The following is a 22168-nucleotide window of genomic DNA, read 5'->3' as shown; positions in this document are numbered from 1 at the left end:
ATGCCAGACGTAGCAAGTGAGAGAGGGGGGATTTGAATTCACACCTCTCTGACCACCAAGCCCTCTACGAGCCCTATTCGATCCACATCATTAATGCATCCTAAGCCTCCCTGGTGTACAAAACACCAAAACAACCTTTAGGGAGAAAAAAATGACGAATGGGATAATTGCACTATCTACAAATAATAAATACCATAAAAATAAATAATTTCCTTATCCAATCAGGGTTGGGTAGTGGAATTTTCTAGTTTGAATCCTAACACCCATTAAAAAAAAAAAACTGGATAAATTACTTACTGTCTCTGAAACTCAAGTTCTTTAATCATACACAGCACAGACATTTGATGTAACGGACAAACGAAGCAGTTAGCCTGGCAAACGGTTAAGTGCCAAAAGATTTGAGTAATCTCAGAAAGATTAGTTGAACCGGATTAGGGAAAATGTCAATTCTGTCAGCTTAATTTCTCGCAAGAAAGAACACATAAATAAATTCCACGTGGGCCATCATGAAATTTTATCCTTCCTTGGAAGAGATTTAACTCAGGATTATTTATTTGATAAGAAAGGATGAACTCATAATACAACTTTTCTGTTTGTCTTCTGCAGATGTGTTAGACTCTTACAAATTTAAGTAGGAAAAGAAGTTATGTCAACTCATGCTAACATTTCTGAACAAGACCCCTAGACGTAGATACAAACTTCTGAATGAGACCCCTAGACATAGATGCAAACTACTATATATAAAATAGGTAAACAAACAACAAGGATTTACTGTATAGCACAGGGAACTATATTCAATATCTTGTAATAAGCTATAATGGAAAAGAATATGAAAAAGAATATATATATGTACATATGTATGTTTAATTGCTGTACACTTGAAACTAACACAACATTGTAAATCAACTATACTTCAATAAAAAAAGAGAAAAAAATAAACAATGAACGTTAACAACTAAAATATAAACTGAAACAGTAATAATAAATATTCCCCTTACTCTTCCTAGCCGCAAATAGGGACGTCTTTCTTCACATGTGCAGAAAGCCAGGAGAGAATTCAAAGACAAAAATTTGATAATATGATGGTGCAATGCCAGCCTTTCAGCCAATGGTTGGCAGGCTTATGAACACACCTACGTAAAATGTGACTTTTGCAAATGGCATTTATTGTTCTCCTTAGATGATCAGTATTTCACTGATGCATACCCCCAACTAGCTGCTGGAAGCTTGGGTCACCTTGAAAAGAGAGACTCTCAGATTGGAAACAATTCAGAGGATTCTTAGGTCAAAGAAGACAGAGCAGCTGAAGGGTGGAAAGTAGCTTGAGAATCAAATGACTCTTAGCCCAGAAAGATGAAAGCAGAAAGAGAACATCGTACAGCCAGACTGCGCAAGGAATCGAACACCAACAGATAGATACAGAATGCTCACATACACAACCCGAGCAGATAAATTTAGAACAAATAACGAAGACACACTCCTTTGCATCACGGGCTATCATCTTGTGAAAGTTATGACTGAAAGAGGTGGTGAAAACTAAAAAATGTAAATATACAAATCTATTCAAGAACCGAAGAGGGATTTTTCCACTTTCATCAATGGGTAAAGCTACTTGTTTCCCAGTAAACCCCCTGCCAAAAGCAACTTAAAATTCTAGACCAAAAAAAAAAATATATATATATATATACATACATATATATATATTTCTTTTATTTCCCCTCGAGGCAACTAAAAGGCTATAGCTCTGAGGAGCCCATAAATAATGAGGTATCCAAGAGGGACACTCTGAACACAAGCTTTCATTTAGGACTCCACTGAAAAGAGAACCAGAAAAAGACCAACCCTCACAAACACCAAAACCCAGTTTCACTCCAACTCAGCCTCTAATAGCATGTGGGCAAACCATCTCTATGAAAACTTCCTGCTGAAAAAAGAAAAACAACACATAAGAAATGCTCTCTGGATGATACTATGATTCAGAGCCTCATAGGATCCCTGACATTTTTCCATACACAATGTCTTGCAGTCAATCAAAAATTAACCAGCATGCAACGAGACAAGACCAAAGGAGTGAAAATCAAGAGAAAACAAAATCAAAGCACAAAATCAGATCCACGTGAAATGCAGATGTATGATGGATGGCACACAGACTGTAACGGAATGTGCAAAATACTTTAAATGATGGGACAAGTTGGAGAGTTCCAAGGGAGTACTGAAAACCCCCTCGTAAACATTTGGCGTTTATGTGGACTAAAAACACGATAATTGAAATAAAGTGTGCAGGATGTGGCTTTAACAGCTGATTAGACACAGCCAAAGAGAAGACTGGTTACCTGGAAAATAGGCCAGTAGACGGAAGCATGGGAAGACAGATGGGAGAAGTGTGTCACAGATACAAGGGATGTGATGAAATTCCTACTGTAGATGTCACTGGAATCACAGAAGGATAGGGAAGTGGGAGGAGGAGAGAAACAGAGACAGAGAAAGAATAGGCAGGAGGAATACAGTTTCAGGAAGTGCTACAAACCCAAATAGGGTAAATTCAAATGATAATAAATAAGTTATTATGATAAAAACCAGAGTCTAAGAGAAAGATGTTAAAAGCAGCCAGACCAAAAAGACATATGACCTTCAAATGTATAAACGTAAGACTGGAAGATGAATTCTTGGAGAAATAATGGAAGTCAGAAGATTTTGAAAAGTCTTCCGAGTGTCATTGTAAGGTAACTGCCAAGTAGGAATTGAATACCCTTGATGGGAATGGAAATTGGTGCAGCCACTACGGAGAAGAGGATGGAGATTCCTTTAAAAACTAAAGAGTTACCATATGATCCAGCAATTCCACTCCTGGGCATGTATCCGGAAAAGATGAAAACTCTAATTTGAAAAGACACATGCACCCCCATGTTCATAGCAGCACTATTTACAAGACATGGAAGCAGCCTAACTGTCCATCAACAGATGAATGGATAAAGAAGACGTGTACATATATAAGACGTGGTACATATATATACAATGGAATATTACTCAGCCATAAAAAAGAATGAAATAACGCCATTTGCAGCAACATGGATGCAACTAGAGATTGTCATACTGAGTGAAGTAAGTCAGACAGAGAAAGACAAATACCATATGATGTCACTTATATGCAGAATCTAAAAAAGTGGTACAAATGAACTTATTTACAAAACAGAAACAGACTCACAGACATAGAAAACAAACGTATGGTTACCAAAGGGGAAGGGGTGGGAATAAATTAAGAGTTTGGGATTAGCAGACACACATTACTATATATAAAATAAACAAGGACCTACTGTTTAGCACAGGAAGCTATATTCATTATCTTATAATAACCTATAATGGAAATGAAGCTGAAAAATAATATATATATATGACTGAATCACTTTGTTGTACACCTGAAACCAACACAACATTGTAAATCAACTATACTTCAATTTTAAAAATATACATATATACCATTTCCCAAGGGGGGGGGGGGAAACCCCAAAGGATTAGAGACTCCAAAAATAGATCCACCTAATGTGTGAGTATCTGACTGATGGCCAAGAAGACATGACAAAGCAGTGGAGATGTAATAGTTTTGACTGCAAACCACGCTGAGTTCATTATAGATCCACACATAACAGCGATGTATGTGGACCCCAAACTCATTTATCACGTAACATCAATTCCAGATCAATTATATACTTTAATGTAAAAAGTAAAAAGAATAAAAAATCCATAAGACGTCAGAGATGATTAGCTTTATGACCCTGATTTAGAGACAGATTTCCTAAAAGGTAAACAAAACCCACTACGCATACAGGAAACATTAACAAATTGGTCTAAACTAGGTACTTCTTTTCATCCAAGGATACCATTTAGAAATTAACCATAGCAAAAACCACCAATAACTTCAAAAAAAAAAGGAAAGGCATCCCTAATCTTTCCACTAACTGCATTTCCCAACCCAAGAGGCTGTAGGATAGGACACTTGGCTGAGAAGATAACAAATTGCAAAAATATTGATCTAACACATGCCTTTATATGGGAAATAAATGAGATACTCAACTTTTGAAAGCGGAGACCTACTCCTCGACACTGCCATGACTAGACATACAAAGGCTGCTATTTGGAATAAGGATCCCAGATCCAGACACCCCACTCTTCTGCAGTTACAGGAGTTTATGAAAATAACCTTTTTGGTTTTTTTGGACTGGTTCCAAATCCCCAAAATAAAGAACCCAGAGTGAATCATTCAACGGATGGCCAGTAGGTGGCAGCAATGCTGCAAAATTAATTGCAAAGACGGCCTGGGAGTGTAAAATAGTGAAATATACACGCACACACTGCAAAAAAGCACCCCTCCCTTGTAGAAGGGCAATGACCTTCTCACTTTTAGAGACACATGCTCAACATAAGAGAGTCAATCAATAGAGACTTTCTTAAATGCTAATCTCTTCCAGAAACACACCCTGAAACAATGTGTTTCACCACCCATCTGGGCAGCCCTTTCTCTGGTCAACCTGACCCCTAAAATTAACCATCACAGTTGGAAAGAGTTTTCTGAGAGATACTCCACAGAGTCTAAGTGTCAAACATCTAATGGGAATGCGGACTCTTCTCAAAAATCCCGGCACAAAGGACCTACTGTATAGCACAGGGCATTAGATTCAATATCTTGTAATAACCGATAGTGGAATACAATCTGAAAAAAGTAACTGACGCACTCTGTCGGACGCCTGAGACTAACACAATACTGTAAATCAACTCTACTTCTATTTTAAAAAGTCCCGTCACAGGCACGGCTCCTGCTGGCAGAAGAGGGAGCCGCTTCTCCACGTAACGTAAGAGCTTGATCGACAAGACTGTTCACATTCCTGGAAGCAGCAGACGCTCTTTATTTAACTCACAGAAGGCACTTCCTGGGGCCAGAGCCAGGCAATGGGGCCCTCGGGGTACAGGAGAAGGAATAAAACAACTAGGAAAAGCTCACTTTCCACCACTTCCACAGTCCAAACCTAGAGCTTTTTCAATTGGTTTGGATGGCTATGAAATCGCAACTCAAAAATTATTATTTTTTTGTTTTTGGGTTTTGTTGCTGTTGTTGTTTTAATCAATTATTTATTTATTTTTGGCTGTGTTGGGTCTTCGTTTCTGTGCGAGGGCTTTCTCTAGTTGCAGCAAGCGGGGGCCACTCTTCATCGCGGTGCGTGGGCCTCTCACTATCGCGGCCTCTCCTGTTGCGGAGCACAGGCTCCAGACGCTCAGGCTCAGTAGTTGTGGCGCACGGGCCCCGTTGCTCCGCGGCATGTGGGATCTTCCCAGACCAGGGCTCGAACCCGTGTCCCCTGCATTGGCAGGCAGATTCTCAACCACTGCGCCACCAGGGAAGCCCTCAAAAATTATTAATGCATGGAAGTTGCCTGGACATAATTGATTCCACATTATAGTAAAGTGCAGGGTGCCTTCCACAGAAACGTTTGCTAATATTTAACCATCAACTGTTTATAATCATCAAGAAACAGCTCTCCCAGAGCTATTCGAAATACCCATAGAAGGACAACTTCCCTTCCATCCAGGCCCCAAACCCATCCCCAGCAATGAACTCATGTTAATTCTGAGCAACGAAGGGACTTAAAATGGCTTTGAATGTGATGATTTAAAATGGGAACTTTTTAATCGCCAGACACTCATCCACCTATTTCCCAGAAATCGGGGATGGATAAACAGCAGCCTGATTTAGCCTTATTGTTTTGCAAACAAAGTGCGCTTTTATTTTTCGTCTCTGCGGGTAGAATTTCTGCAGATCCAGCCTCACTAGAAATGACCAAATGGGCCCACGTGACTCTACCCAAGTCCTCTTCAAGCTGGGTGTTTAACTGCAACCTCTCAGGACGCAAAGGTGCGTTGCTGGCAGGTGGCCGGGAGGAGGATGAAAGCACTGCCCTTTGAACCTGAAAATCTGGGGACGCCACTCGTATCTGGAGGAGACTGAACACCTGTTCTTCACGTTATTAGTTTTCTGTGGCTGCCGTGACAGAGGACCACAAACTAGGTGACTTAAAACAATGCCATCATCAAAAAATGTACAAACAATAAATGCTGGCGAGCATGTGGAGAAAAGGGAACCCTCCTGCACTGTTGGTAGGAACGTCAACTGGTACAGCCACTGTGGAGAACAGGATGGAGGTTCCTCAAAAAACTAACAGTAGAGCGACCCTATGACCCAGCAAGCCCACTCCTGGGCATAAACCCAGAGAGGACCACAATTAGAAAAGACGCATGCACCCCAATGTTCACTGCAGCACTGTTTACAGTAGCCAGGACATGGAAGCAACCTAAATGTCCATCAACAGAGGAATGGATAAAGAAGATGTGGTACATATACACAATGGAATATTACTCAGCCATAAAAAAGAATGAAATAGTGCCATTTGCAGAGACATGGATGGACCTAGAGCCTGTCATACAGAGTGAAGTAAGTCAGAAAAAGAAAATCAAATATCGTGTAATATCGCTTCTATGTGGAATCTAGAAAAATGATACAGATGAACTTATGTGCAAAGCAGAAACAGAGACACAGATGTAGAGAACAAACTTATGGTTACCGGGGGTGGGGGGAGGGAAGGCGGGGTGGGATAAATTGGGAGATTGGGATTGACATACATATGCTACTATATATAAAATAGATAACAAATGACAACCTACTGTAGAGCACAGGGAACTCTACTCAGTGCTCTGTGGTGACCTAAATGGGAAGGGAATCCAAAAAAGAGGGGATACATGTATATGTAGAGTTGATTCACTTTGCTGTACAGCAGAAACTCACACAACACTGTAAACCAACTATACTCTAAAAAAAATTAGTTATAAAAAATGGACACAAGAATAGTGCTCTTGTGCTTTTTAATAGGAACAGTATACTGTACAGCGCTTAGGACTGCCCCTGGCAAAGAATCAACCTTCAAGAAGTGTAAAAACCAAAACAAAAAAAACCTATGCAGACTGATGATGTAAACAGTTCTGGAGGTCAGAAGTCCACGCTGGGTCTCACCGGGCAGGTGTCCTCGGCAAGGCTGAGTTGCTTCTGGAGGTTCTAGCCAATGACCCATTTCCAGCTCATAGAGGCACCTGTGTCCCTTGGCTCCTGTACATCTTCAAAGCCAGCAGATCAGTATCTTCCCATTGCTCCCCGTCTCACGTCTGCTTCTATCCCATCTCATCAAGCTTCCTTTCGCCTCCCTCTTAGGAGAACCCTTGTGACGACACTGTGTCCCCCCCGGATAATCCAGGACCACGTCCCCACGTCAAGGTCCTTAACTCAATCCCGCCTGCAAAGACCCCGTTTCCATATAAGGCAGCATTTCCAGGTTCCAGGGATTAGGACGCGGCTGTCATTGGCTTTACCGTGACGTGCAATGTTGCCATTTTCTCTAAAGACACTCAGGAGGCCCTGATACCGTAGAGCAAACTGCAGACAGGTTCCTCGCGTCCCCCCCGCCCCTCCCCGGGAGAATCCTCTCTGCTTCATCTCGCGGGGGAACCAGCGTCTGTGTCCCCATCGCACCGGTGCCAAGAGCACGTACTTACATCTTCCGCAGGGCATGCGTCAGGCGAAGCGGGGGTCTCCTCCACCACCACCACCACGGTCCCCTCAGGCCAAGGCTGGCGGGGCCCCTCCGCCCAACTGGTACGGGAGTCCCCGGAGCGGGGCACACCATTCGCACACGACCCCTCAGCAGTGGGAGCTGAACTTGAACAAGGCACCCCAGCGCCCCCGAGGTGAGCCTGCAGAAAAGGCATTCACAACTTAGCAAGGTCCTCCTGACATCTTTGCCCATCTCCCGCTGCCCATCCCCTCCCCTGTGTGGCCAGTGGTCCCCAGCGCCAACATCCGCGTTCACATTACTGCTCCAGGTGGGCAGGACCCCAAGGCACAGGGTCCCTAGACTGCTCTCCACGTTTTACTCCTTAGAACCACCTGACTTTGGCTTATTTTCCTTCATATCCAACCCAGGACCTAGCATACTGCTTTGCAGAAAAGAACAGCAACTTCCTATCAAGAATCTGAATAAACTCCTAATCACTCGTGTCCCATGGTCAGAGAAAGCTTTAGTTCTCTTGAAAAGCAGCACCCAGCTGCACCAAACAGAAACCATAGTAAAAACGCTAAAATATGAATTTGTTTCAAGATCCCAACGCAAGCATCTGCGGACACTGGACTCCGTTGTACCAATACATGCGCTAGTCAAAAACTGACCAGGAAATAAAATTTCCTGGGACCTCATTTTAAAAGGTCTTTGGCAAGGCAGGTACCTCCCTGTTAAGTCCACTGCAGAGGGACTTCCCTGGTGGTCCAGTGGGTAAGATTCCGCGCTCGCAATGAAGGGGGCCCGGGTTCGATCCCTGGTCGGGGAACTAGATCCTGCATGCGTGCCGCAACTAAGAGTCCGCATGCCGCAACTAAGAAGTCCGAGTGCCACAACTAAAGATGCCACAGGCCGCAACTAAGACCAGCTGCAGCCAAAAAAAAAAAAAAAAAAATCCACTGCAGAAACTGTACTATGGAGAGCCTGTAAGGTTACAGTTATAAAAAATCAAATGGGTGCCGATCAACAATTCGAAAAATCCTCTTCAGAAACCACCTCCGATTGCTACTTCAGTCGAGGATGGAAAGTGGAAAATGCCCCCTCCGATGACATTTGTAATCAATCATCTTCAGCCACTTAATCTGTGAGTGGCTCTTTCCCTGATGAAGGCGGCTAATTTAATTATTTATGCATCAGCCCTATAAATCACAGCAACAATTCTGCTCATGAAACACTCACGGTTTCGCACCAAAAAAAAAAAAATGTTGCCTGCCTCTTTCAGCATCCTCTTGCGTGAAATATAGGATGTGGATACGAAGGAAAACTAGCACAAGACCTAAAGTTTGGCTGGTCATTAACTTCCAACTATGGTCTTTCTTTCTTGCGATGAAATGACATATCTTTCCTTGCCTGACCCCTTCCCTGGTGTGTATCAACATTATTTAATATCTTCTAATTCCGTCCTTTTTTAATGAACATGTCTATAAACGTTGAACTTTTTAAAAACCTTATTTCTTTCTTTCATTAATGTAGGCCTTGACAGATTTTTTTAAAAATGTAACTTGGTTAGGAATTCCCTGGCGGTCCAGTGGTTAGGACTCTGCACTTTCACTGCTGAGGGGGTGGGTTCAATCCCTGGTCAGGGAACTAAGATCCTGTAAGCCAAAAAAAAAAAAGAATTTGGAATAAAAAGTGACATTTTAAAAATAAATAAAAATATAACGATAATCGCTTAAGATATCCTAAATCTGTCTTTCCTAAAACATATAAAATCAGAAGAGGGACTTCCCTGGTGGCGCAGTGGTTAAGAATCTGCCTGCCAATGCAGGGGACACGGGTTCGAGCCCTGGTCTGGGAAGATCCCACATGCCGCGGAGCAACTAAGCCCGTGCGCCACAACTACTGAGCCTGCGCTCTAGAGCCCGCAAGCCACAACTACTGAGCCCGCGAGCCACAGCTACTGAAGCCCACATGCCTAGAGCCTGTGCTCCGCAACAAGAGAAGCCACCACAATGAGAAGCCCGTGCACCACAGTGAACAGTAGCCCCCGCTCGCCGCAACTAGAGAAAGCCCGCATGCAGCAACGAAGACCCAACGCAGCCAAAAATAAATAAATTAATTAATTTAAAAAGAGAATAAAACCACTTATAAAAAAAAATGAGAAGAGACTCCATAAAAAGAGGGAGGAACGTGTATTTGAAGAAAACCCACAGGTGTGGATCACGGAGAGTTTATCCCCGGTCTGAACTCTTGGATGTCAAGGGAATTGTGTGCTTACTGTGTGTCCTGGAGATGTCTGTTCGTCCTCGTGCCGGATGTTTTCATAAAGAGGCAGAATGCTGCGGTGGTAAATCCCCCACCAGAGGTTAAGGAAGGACGTCTGATGCTGGTTGACAGGCCCAGAGCCCTCCTCCAAAACAGAGCCTGTCTGGGGACTGTACTTGTAGTTCCAAGGCTTCATGGACCCCAAAAAGTGGACCACCTTCGCACTCGAGCCGAATCTGAGGAGGAAACATAAAGCATCCTGCCTTCCTCTTGGAAGTGACCACACACAGAGAGCCTGTGACAACCACAGGAACCAACACAGACAGCGGGACGTAAAGACGCATCTCAACGAGTTATGGACGATCCCGTCATTAACGACCACCTTGACTTGCAGTAAAAATAACTGCTTCATCAATCCACGTTTGCTGCCTTTCATTTTCTACAGACCAAGAAACATAATCATAACCCATTGGGAATGTTCCCCAAAACGGGAAGAAGAAATCAGGAGTCTTTTTAGAAAGATGGGCAGTACCGTAGCCCAAATCATCTTATCCTGAAAACGATAAAAACTTTAAAAAGTAGATTTTATAGTAGATAATGCAAGCTGCAGACCAGAAAACTGGCTTCTTGTACAAGATGGTGAATTTTCCCCTCTCGACCTTTTTTTTTTTTCATTATCACCACTCCCACCAACCTCGAACCTTTTTAAACATTTTTTTCTTAATTGCTTTCCTATGAAACTTTAATATCATATTTGCCCTGTATATCTACGTTCTGTATGTACAGCTGTCCTTTCTACATTAAAAAGGATATGATGGCTTTACGCCCCACAAACCAGTGTCTGCCTCCTTGGGGGCCGTGTGGCCCCTATTAAAAAAGCACGCTCAAAATCTTCTCAGATTTTCCATTTTCACTTATAACAATGTCCCCTAGAGCAGTAGACCTCACACGTTTTGGTTCTAGGACCTCCTGACATTCTTACAAATCACAGAGGAAAAGATGTTTGTTCACGTGGATTGCATCTGTACATATTCACTGCAACAGAAGTTAAAACTGAGAAATTAGAAAACCCATGTACCAACTCATTAAAAAACCAAGGGCCCATTATACGTTAACATAACTTTTATATTTTTTCATAAAGTATAACTATAATTATATATTACTATGTATCTTTTAAATGTGTAAAAAGTGACATCTTTTGTATTTCTTCATAAAAATATAATTATAACTATTTTTTAAATGAGTAAAAAGTGACATCTTTCATATCTCTTCATAAAATATAACTATATATAATTATATTTTTTAAAAATGCGTAAAATGTCACATCTTTCGTATCTTTTCATAAAATATAACTCTCTATACAACTATATTTTTAAAAATTTGTAAAAAGAGTGACATTGACTATTTTACGAGGAGACAGTTGGTTTCTCATATCTGCACCTGCATTCAGTGCAATGCTTTTTATCACATCATGTCATGGCGTTCCTGTAAAATCCCACTGTCCAATTATGAGAAAACAAGAGTGAAAAGAGGAAAATGACATCTTAGAATTAACTTTTTTAAAAGTCACTTTGATTTCAAAGACCCTTGAAAGAGGGGCGGGGAACCCCTGGGGGTTCCCTGGGCAACACTTTGGGAACCACTCTCATGAAGCCTAGCTGCCTTGATTACCTATCATGTAAAGCAATAAATAAGCAAGCAGAAGGATGATCTGTTTTGTTTTTTTTTTCCCTTCAAAATGCCAAAAGGTGATATTAGATTCTGAGAGAGAATGATTGACCAGGTATAGAAGAATTGGGCTTGGCACGAAACTTACTGTTTGAAAGCAGGGCTGTAGGTGTACGCCGTGTTGCTACTCAAGTTATAAATGAACGGCAAGTGTTTCTGGATGTCTGCTGTGGACCAGCTACTGAAGAAACTGTTCAACAAGCCTTGGTCTGCCCCTAGAGAGTTAACAAACAGCCAAAGAAGTTAATAAAGAATGGTACAGTGCACCAAGAGAATGCAAGACATGTTTGAAGACATAATGGAAAAACACTGGTATCCCAGCACACAAATTACAGTTCCTCTCTCAACCCACTAAAACGTGGTCGTTGTCTCAAAAGTGACTGATAACCCACACCATTCATTTAAAAAGTGCATAGTCTCGGGACTTCCCGGGTGGTCCAGTGGTAAAGAATCCGCCTTCCAATGCAGGGGATGCGGGTATGATCCCTGTCCGGGAACCAAGATCCCACATGCCATGGGGCAACTAAGCCCACACGCTACAACTACTGAGCTCACACACCTCAACGAGAGAGCCCGTGTGCTGCAAACTACAGAGCTCATGTGCTCTGGACCCTGCACACCACAATGAGAGAGAGGAAAAAAAAACCCAAATGCCACAACTAGAGAGAAGCCCACGTGCCACAAAGAGCCCACACCTCAACCAAAGATCCTGCGTGCCACAACTAAGACCCAAAACAGCCAAAAAAAAGAAAATAAAATGAAATAAAAAGTGCATAGCCTCTCCAGAATTCTCCACTGATGGTGCAAACAATAAATAATAAAATCACACACTGTCTCCAAAATTCTCCACTCCTCCTCAGGGAATTCTATCTGGTATCGACAATAGCTTTTACCACCATTTTTGCCAACTTTGTTACCTCGTCCTTACCTAGAAGGAATTTTTTTTTCTTCCTATCAATGTTTATTATTATGTTTTGATTGAGGTATAGCTGCTGTACAATAGTATGTAAGTTATAGATGTATAATACAGTGATTCACAATTTTTTAGACATTATACTCCATTTATAGTCAATATAAAATCTTGGCTCTGTTCCCAGTGTTGTACAATATATCCCTGTAGCTTATTTTATACCTAATAGTTTGTACCTCTTAATCCCCTATCCCTATTTTGCCCCCCCATCACCACTGATAACCACTCGTTTGTTCTCTGTATGTGTGAGTCTGCTTCTTTTTTGTTATATTCACTAGTTTGTTGTACTTTTTAGATCCACATATAAGTGATACCATACAGCATACAGTATTTGTCTTTCTCTGTCTGACTTATTTCATTTAGCATCATGCCCTCCAAGTCCATCCATGTTGCTGCAAACGGCAATATTTCATTCTTTTTCATGGCTGAGTAATATTCCATTGTGTATATGCCACATCTTTTTTATCCATTCACCTGTGGACACTGATGTTGCTTCAATAGCTTGACTACTGTAAATAGTGTTGCTATGAACATTGGGGTGCACGTGTCTTTACAAATTAGCGTTTCTGGGTTTTTTTTGGCTATATGCCCAGAAGTGGAATTGCTAGATCATATGGCAGTTCTAGTTTTAGTTTTTTGAGGAACCTCCATCCTGTTTTCCACAGTGGCTGCACCAATCTACATTCCAATTTTTCAATAGTCTAGCATTTTCTTTCACGTTACAAAAATTCTAGTATTTTTCCCATCTACTAATGCCTGTTAAGGCAAGTGTCTGGTTTCAGTTAATTCTCCCCTTTATTCTATATCGGGGTTGGCCAACAAAGGCTTGCACCCAGTTTTGTAAATAAAGTTTTATTGGAACACATCCACGCTCATGTAAGTCCTGTTAATGGCTGATTTCACTCTACAACTACAGGGATAAATATGTCACAGAGATGGTATGCCCCACGATGCTGAAAACATTAATTATCTGGTCCTTTTTTATTTTATTTTGGCCGCGCCGTGAAGTTTGCGGGATCTTAGTTCCCCAACCAGGGATGGGACCCGTGCCCCCTGAAGTGGAAGTGCGGAGTCCTAACCACTGGACCACCAGGGAAGTCCCCTATCGGGCCCTTTAAAGAAAGGCTGTCTAACCATCCTATGTGATCAGGACTGGGGAGTTCCTCCTTCTACCCATCGAAGATATTTTCAACGGTTCTCTCTACCGTGTACTTACTTACTTACATCTTCATCTCTTCCTGGACTTGTTCTTCCATCCCCATCTTTAACTTGCTGCTGACAGATACAGGGTGGTGGGACTAGGTGCCGGCGGGGCAGAGGGATGGGTACAGGCCCCATTCTCTTCCACAAATGTCCAGCTGCCCTTCACCTACCGTCAAAGCTGCCGTGGTCGGTGGCGTGCTGCAGCAAGAGGCCATGCGTCTCCAGGGAAGGTTGGAAGACAAATACCCCGCTATTGAAGCAATCCGGCCATCCGGGATCCGGGGCCGCAGAAAACTCTGTCCTATTGAAGAGCTCATCGATATTGGACAGCACCTGGAACAACAGAGCATGGGGGACCCGTACGCTCTCACAGGGAAGAACCAATCTGACTCCGTATTGGACCTGTTTCTTTTACTTTAACCTTTGCATTGTATTGCTTTTGCTACAAGTTAATCACCAAAGGAATATTGCCCATAAGCTTAAACAATAGATAATGGCCCACCTCCGGGAACCCTGCCTCTGGTGCAATGAGTGTTAAGCTAAAATACCTCTGTTTCGCTCACTGGAAAGCCTCATCAGGCCCACCTGTGAATGGCTGCAAGAAGGAAGAAATTCTGACTGAAAGCAGGACTTTACCCCCTCCCCTTTTAGTATAAAAGAAGCTTGAATTCTAACTCAGGGAAGATGGGTCTTTGGGACACGAGTCCACTCTCTTCCCAGTCTGCTGGCTTTCCGAATAAAGTCATTATTCCTTACTCTCGATTTACTGGCCTGTCTCATGTGGTGAGCGGTACAAGCTTGGACTCAGGGACAGCGACACTTCTCTTAACCTCTGGGGCACAAGTGAGAAATGCAACAGGAACTTCACAATGGGCCAGACAACGTTCAGAGATGGGAAACTTATACCCAATTTTTTGACTGACTCTCTCCTTTTAGACTTATGTTCAGAAGACAAGAGTGTGTGTGTAAGATTGCTCCCTGGTTTATTTCAAGGGTTTGAAGTAACACCGTCACTGAAATGCAATTATCATCTCGAGGTTCTTAAGATCCTCCAAGGAATGCTCCTAATTGTATATATTCTCTTTCATCTAGCAAATGTGACCTACAGGACTGGAAATCCATAAACACAGAAGTTTGCAAGTCAATATCATATAATCCACTGTCTTCGAGAGCTTGACCACCAACAGCAGTTCTCTCCAACACCTACTGGCTTTCTGAATTGTGCTGTTTGGGAAAGAAATTACTCTGATTATGCACTTATTATTTTCCTCTGCATCCCTGTTTTCCTACAGAGCTGCTTTTGCACAACGAAGACAACCTCGAATGTTATCTCTTGATACTCCAGCCTCATTTTACATTTCAACTTTCCAATGGCTGTTTATGAAAGTGCCCATCCTGGGCTCCTACACCAAAGGTAACTACCCCAAATGACAATGGGGGATGCCATAGCTTAAGAAGCCAGGTGTACCAGTCCCTTCAGGACTCTATAATTCACGGTACAATCAAGGAAGAATATTTCTCTAATATTTTACTTTGTGTAGATGAAATAATGTGATTACAAACCCTTCCTAGGGAAGGAACATGCCTTCAAGTACCCCAGTGTACTCAGCAGGGTCTACTGCAGTAGGTGTGTTCTATCTGATGTTGATCGACTAAATGATGTTGGTGAATAGTGATGGATGTTACCTGGTGGGGATCCACCAGCACGAGCTAGCAGCTTGCTTAAGGAGGGAGAGGCATGGTCTTTGACGGGGGTTCCTCAACAAGTGGAGGGCCTGGTCCTTACCCTCCCTTGTACTCACCAGGGTATCTGCATCCAGGAAGACGCACTTGCTATAATGGGTGAGCGTCCAACAGTGAAGCTTGGTGAGGGTGACTCCGAGCTCAGGTCTCTTCAGAAAGGCCAGGTGGATGTAGTCTACACTGTCTATCAGGTTCACCTCAATGACCTCATCAAACACCCTCGAGAGGACCACCCTGGAAAAGACATGCCAAATCCTAGGAGAACAGCCCACCATCTAACATGAGACATGCTGTCCCTTGCTGCTGCAGTCTTCATATCAGGCTTTATTTTCCCCATGTGGGTCTCGTGGCTTTGCCCACGTTTCATTCATGCTTAAAACTTAGGCAAACGTGAAAAGCAAGACGTATTAAACCATCTTAACATAGACTGATTCGGGTCATCTCGTAGGAAGGTACTTTCTCTTTCCAAAGTGCATGGGCAGTGAGAAGGGAAGGCCGAGTAGGTAGAAACCAACAGAAGATCTCCATCAGTTTTTACTTTACTTATTCAAAACCTACACTGTTCGTTGCATACAAGTTTGAGACTCATATTTTGAAAGAATGTACATTTCATCAAAATGAAATGTGCCTCTGTTCCATTAAAAAATTTTTTTGCTTAAATTCTACTTCATCATTGCCTGGAATATCTTCGCGATGACAGAAAATTAAGAAAGTGCTAGAAAAAGGATGGGGGCATGTCAAAAGGATACAGGAAGTCAATCAGGAGGAGCTCCCAGTAGCCAAAGCTGGAGCAATTTGGGCAAGAAAACAAAAACAAACCTGAAGTATAAAATGAATATTCACGGATCCATACTGGTATCACAACTGAATACATAAGTAAATGGGGTAAAAGGGGTAGCTCTTCCTCACAGAAGAATTCAAATAAATGTAGAAGGAATGAGAGAAAGAGAAAAATCAGCATTAGATGAACATCACAGGGATAACTGTTGCAGACAAATTCACTGATGAACCCTAAAAGCAATGAGTAAAGGTTTTGAGGAGAAACAGCATGTTTTCATAGTCTAAAAGTACCTCTCCCAAGATACTTATCAATTACAAAGACAAAAATAATGATTTTACAGTAGAGATACCCCAAAGGAGACCAAGGTTAATGTCACCAGTAGCAAGACATCACATACTCCATAATACCACGCACTGAAAAAGGTACTTTCTTCTTTGTAATTCTTTCCTACTTTTCATTGCTTGGTTTAGATTTTTTTCTATCCCTTGTGTTTTTTGTATATACCCTTTCTAGTCCTCTGGTGGTTGCCACCCTTAAACTCTCAACGCATCTATTTAACCTTACTATTTTCTATCAAATTTAACAATAATTATCATCTATAACTTCACCCCAGACAAGACAGGAACATTAGCGTATGTTCACCGATCTCCCTCCTCTTTTATCCCCCGACCACCTCCCATGGGGAATGTTAATTCCAGATTATTTTCATAATTATTAACCAATGCATTCCCAATTAACTCGCAGTATTACTCATTTATTTGTTTTGCACTGCTTCTTATATTCTATTTCTTCTTTCTTGGATTCACATTTCATTGTGCTTGAGTATATCCTCAAGTAATTTCTTCTCAAAGGTCCTTGAGGGGTAAAACTGTTGAGTTTCTGCATATTTGAAACATCTTGATTTTGCTTTCAAATTGCATTTAGCTGAATACAGAAATTTCATTTCAAAATTAGTTAGTCTAAGAGCTTTAAGGCATCAGCTGTCTCAACCAGGCTGAGACCTGAAATGCATTTAGTACTTTTTCTTCATTCTTCGTGCTCTGAAATGGTACCTTCTGTATCAATACTTGTGTTTCCTTCATTCATTCTTCTCAACGCACAGGGAACGCCCACAATCTAAAATCCTTCCTCAGAGCTGAAATATTTCCTTGAATCCGTTCTCTCCACTTCCGTCCTTTCTGAAACTCCCAGTCTTAGACAGATGTTGGAGCTTCTGGGTCTGTCTTTTCTATTCTTTAGTAGCTTTTCCACTTCTACTCCACATTTGTGCTTTCACGTTGCACAGTATTCAAAGTAACTCTCTCTCTAAGAAAATACCACGTCATCACCAATTTCCTCCTGCTTTTTACCCAGTTATTTATGGAATTTATGACATCCTCATGATTGTATAAAGAGGGAGGTAGAGGGCCAAGAAATGTCATTCTACGTTACTACAAATAGCACCTATGTCCTTATAGGCTTTTGTTCAGCTCTGCTTGCTTCCTTAACGTAAATTCCTGGAGGGAGAATTAAGTTTCAAGAATGCAATTTGTGTGAACCTACGAGCATATGCTACTGGGTCCCTTTCCCTGCAGAAAAACTACCCCAACCACGGATGTACCACACAGCCTGGAGGAATGACAGTCTCCTGAACACCACCCCCTGGTCATTTGGAGTCACAGGTCACTGTTTATGTCCTACTGCCCTGACTGCATCATAGAGCACCGTTCCTCAACCCTACCAATGACCGCAAAATACATAACCGGTTCTATAACAGTGCAACTAGGTCTGCATCCGTGAACCTTTCCCAGTATTTCTGTGACACTGTCTCTGAGTATTTCAAAGTTCATCTTGAGTAGACTGAAAGACTGAAAAAAAATGCTGACAGCTTTGGACAGCTGAGGAGATAGGAATCTAGCAGAGAATCATGTCTGTTTTTTGGCTTTATCAGTTCTATGTAACTGTTCCACGCACACCAAGATTCAGGAGACGATGATGGGACCACACAGAGGTCCCCCCAAGGATGCATGGTTACCCCCAGGGTCACCGTTCCCAACGCTGGGCCCACTGCAGCCCTTGGTCTGGCTCTGAAGACCCAGTGGCCCGGGCACAGGGAAACGTCCGCTGCACACAGATGTATTTTCTTCTCTTTTCTTTCTCTTTGGGGCCTGAAGGAATCATCTTAGACAAGAAGAAATACACCTTGAGCATCCATTCATTTGAAACACTTTTGGGAGAACGGGTGACAGCCAATTTGGCTAAAGACTAATGACATCACTTAATGTCAATGACTAAGGTCTGTGCCCGCCCCCCCCCCCCCCAAAACACCGACGTTTAAAAAGACATTTGCCAGCCTGACGGGTCATAAATATCACTGAGCTGTTTGATGTGACATGACTTTAATGTCTGTGAAGGCAGAGTACGTATCACTTGGTCATGCCGTCTACCCTGGTTGTATCCATCCACCCATCTCTGCTTATCATTTGGAAGAGTTCTTTCATTATTCTATGGACAACACCCCCTCCTCGTTATAAATTTTGTAAATGGGCTCCCTAATTGGCTTGTTTTACCTTTTACATTTACACAAATACGCCTGACATACAGCAGTTCTGGTACCCTTTGTTTTGTGTAATTAAAAATGGCAGACACATGAAGCAATCATCTATGTCAGTGTCTGGAGACGTTTTTCGTTATCACAAAGGCAAGGAGGGTTGGCGGGGGGGGTCTTACTGACATCTGGTGGGTGGAGACCAGGGACGCTGCTCTGTACCCCACAGGGCACAGGACGCCCCTCATCCGAGGGTCACCCAGCCCCAAATGTCAGTCATGCCAAGATTGAGAAGCTATATGTCTCAACTTCTAAGATTTTCCTATGCTTTAAATTTTACCTTTATCTTTAAAATCTATCTGGAAATCATGTGGGTATGTGTTCAACTTTTATATAAAAGGATCACATCATTGCCTTTCTCTGATACAGTGATGTGATGAATTACAATGATAGATTTTTATACAATGAACTATCTTTGCTTTCTTACAGCAAGCATCATTTCTTTCTTTGTCTTTTTTATTTTATTGAAGTACAGTCGATTTACAATGTTGTGTTAGTTTCTGCTGTATAGCAGTGACACAGTTATACATACGTATACATTCTTTTTCATATTCTTTTCCATGATGGTTCATCCCAGGGTACTGAATATAGTTCCCTGTTCTATACAGTAGGACCCTGTTGTTTATCCAGCATCATTTATTTCTTTATTCCACGGCTAGAGCTGCCTTGTTGATGATCTGTACTGGGGGCTTTTCTCATCTATATGGAAACACTATCAAAGCTGTACATCAAGTTTCCGTATCAAGATTAGCACAGTGTCTTAAAATAAATGAACACTTTCATTTTTTTCCCCCTAGGCTCTCAGATAGTTCTTTTTGCATGGAAATGAATTTATTGTGCCCAGTTTTACAGAACATCCCTTACAATTGCCCAGGCCCAGGTCCTTCCCCCCAGATAAGCCTTTGATAACATTCTCCATGTCTCCCATTGTTACTGGTCAGCAGAAGGGTTTCACTTCTTCTGGTGTCAATGGGGATCATCTGAATTTCCCTAGAAGGATCAAGTATTTACTACTTTCAATTTTATCAGCAAAGTGTTCTATGTAGTATTTAAGTTTAAAATTTAAGTTGCATCCAGCCACTGTGGAAAACAGTGTGGAGGTTTCTTACAAAACTAAAAATAGCGCTACCTTAGGATCCAGCAATCCCACTCCTGGGCATATATCCGGAAAAAACTCTAATTCAAAAAGATACATGCACCCCAATGTTCACAGCAGCACGGTTCACAGCAGTCAAGACATGGAAGTTACCTAAATGTCCATCGACAGATGAATGGATAAAGAAGATGTGGTACGTGTATACAATGGAATACTACTCAGCCATAACAAAGGATGAAAGGATGCCATTTGCAGCAACATGGATGGACCTAGAGATGATCATACTAAGTGAAGTACGTCAGAGAAAGACATATATCATACGATAGCACTTATACGTGGAATATAAAATACGATACAAATGAGCTTATTTACGAAACAGGAACAGACTCACAGACATGGAAAACAAACTTATGGTTACCAAAGGAGAAAGGGGGGAGGGATAAATTGGGAATTGGGGATTAAGAGATACACACTACTATATATAAAATAGATAACCAACAAGGACCTACTGTAGAGCACAGGGAACTCTACTCAATGTCCTGTAATAATCTATAAGGGAAAACAATCTGAAAAAGAATATATATGTATGTACATATAACTGAATCACTTTCCTGTACACCTGAAAATAATACAACATTGTAATTCAACTATATTTCAATAAAAACGTAAAAAAAGAATCTTTAACTTAGCTTAGGACAGTTGCTTCTCAAAGTTGCCCTCTCCCCCCCAAAATAACTGGCATTTGAATTTCCGTAGTTGAGACAGGAAACGGTACCCACACAGAGTGTTGTCTACAAGGATTCTGAAGTTGGCCACACCCCTGGAAGAGCCTCCTCCTTTAATAACAACTGGAGGGCATTGTGCAAGTGTCTGAGGCCCCCCAGGACAGCCGGTGGCCCGGGCCCATGAACCATGGCTGGGACCTGCTCCAGCGCGGAGGACCTGCTTCTTCAGGAGGAAGGACCAGGTGTGTGTCTGAGTCTTACCTGAGCAGGTTGGACACCTGAGGGGTGACCAGCACCACCAGCCTCCTGGTGGCCCTGTGGTCCCGCAATGATTGCCCCAGCACCAGGGCCCCCTGGCAGTAGACGTCATTGGTAGCCAGCGTGACAAACGCCTGGTCAGACACTGTGGACGTGAACAAAAACAACAGGGTCATGTTTCCGACAGGTCTCATGGGACGGTGGGGCTGACGGTCACCTCCAACTCTCTCAAGCTTCACGACTCTGAGTAACTGTTCGCTGTTCTAAAATATGCATCGAGGACATTTCACATGCATCCTTTTGTTTCAAAATAAAGCAAAAAAAATTCTTCTTCAACACAAAAAAAAGAAAAAGAAAAGAAGAAAAACCACACACACACACACACACACACACAGGAAAAGAGGAAACCCTAAACATGAGGGAGACAAAGCCAAGTAGAGCACGATTAAAATTCCCTGGTTCAGATGAACAGACACAAACTACTGTATATAAAAGAAACATGAGGTCCTACTTGTATTGCACAGGGAACCATATTCATTATCCTGTAATAACCTATAAGGGAAACGAGTCGAAATAATATAGATATATACGTATAACTGAATCACTCTGCTGTACACCTGAAACCAACACAATATTGTAAATCGTCTATACTTCAATTTAAAAAAATCTTCCTGGTGCTGCAACACGGCAAATGGGCATAGCTCAGACCCCTTATTTGATTCTGCATTCAAGTCTCAAAAACTCACCCAAAATATTTGGGTCTTGGGCGAACGCAAAGCAAAAGGTGGAAACAAAGCTTGGATTATCTGAGTTACCATGAGGACTCCGGCCCAGCTCAAAAGAACTGCGCTCTCAGAAGGAACGGCCAAAGCCATTAATTCAATTCCACACAACCCACTTGTTGGAAAGACTTCAACTCAAGGATATATGAGGCCGAGGAGATGGGAGAAGGGAAAATATATTGTCTCATTAACCAAAAGGCTCTCAGTTTCCTAATGCCTCCACAGCAGAGGAAGACACTCGGACGGCCAATCCGATTTATGGCAGTTTTGAACCTAAGGGTGAACTCGTGACATTGACTTTTACGGGGACTTTGAAACAATGTGAGTCTGGGGCCCCCAGGAGCTGGTTGCCAGGATAAAAACAATGGGATCAAGAAATCCAGGCCTCGGCTCCCCTGCTGTCGACAGAAATTAGAATTCGCAGCCCACGGCTGGAAC

General features: G+C 42.2%; 1 protein-coding gene across 5 annotated transcripts in view; it reads right to left on the bottom strand.

Moving 5' to 3' along the window:
• Nucleotides 1–22168, bottom strand: part of GYG2 (glycogenin 2) — a 31663-nt gene that overhangs the window by 6844 nt on the left and 2651 nt on the right. For 4 of the 5 annotated variants that reach the window (XM_082375770.1, XM_082375771.1, XM_082375772.1 and 1 more), the window contains exons 2-7: nucleotides 20952–21093; nucleotides 15561–15735; nucleotides 13929–14091; nucleotides 11674–11800; nucleotides 9871–10093; nucleotides 7594–7791 (exon numbers count right to left, since the gene is read on the bottom strand). In XM_082375770.1, the coding sequence (XP_082231896.1) occupies nucleotides 7594–7791; nucleotides 9871–10093; nucleotides 11674–11800; nucleotides 13929–14091; nucleotides 15561–15735; nucleotides 20952–21093 (1028 nt within the window). Of the gene's footprint in view, nucleotides 1–7164; nucleotides 7457–7593; nucleotides 7792–9870; nucleotides 10094–11673; nucleotides 11801–13928; nucleotides 14092–15560; nucleotides 15736–20951; nucleotides 21094–22168 lie in introns of those variants that run through there. The other variant, XM_082375774.1, reaches the window with a different exon arrangement.

The sequence above is a fragment of the Balaenoptera borealis genome (assembly GCF_965194805.1).
Source record: "Balaenoptera borealis genome assembly, chromosome: X".
Taxonomy (NCBI): Eukaryota; Metazoa; Chordata; class Mammalia; order Artiodactyla; family Balaenopteridae; genus Balaenoptera; species Balaenoptera borealis.
This window is presented reverse-complemented; position numbering and strand designations above follow the sequence as displayed.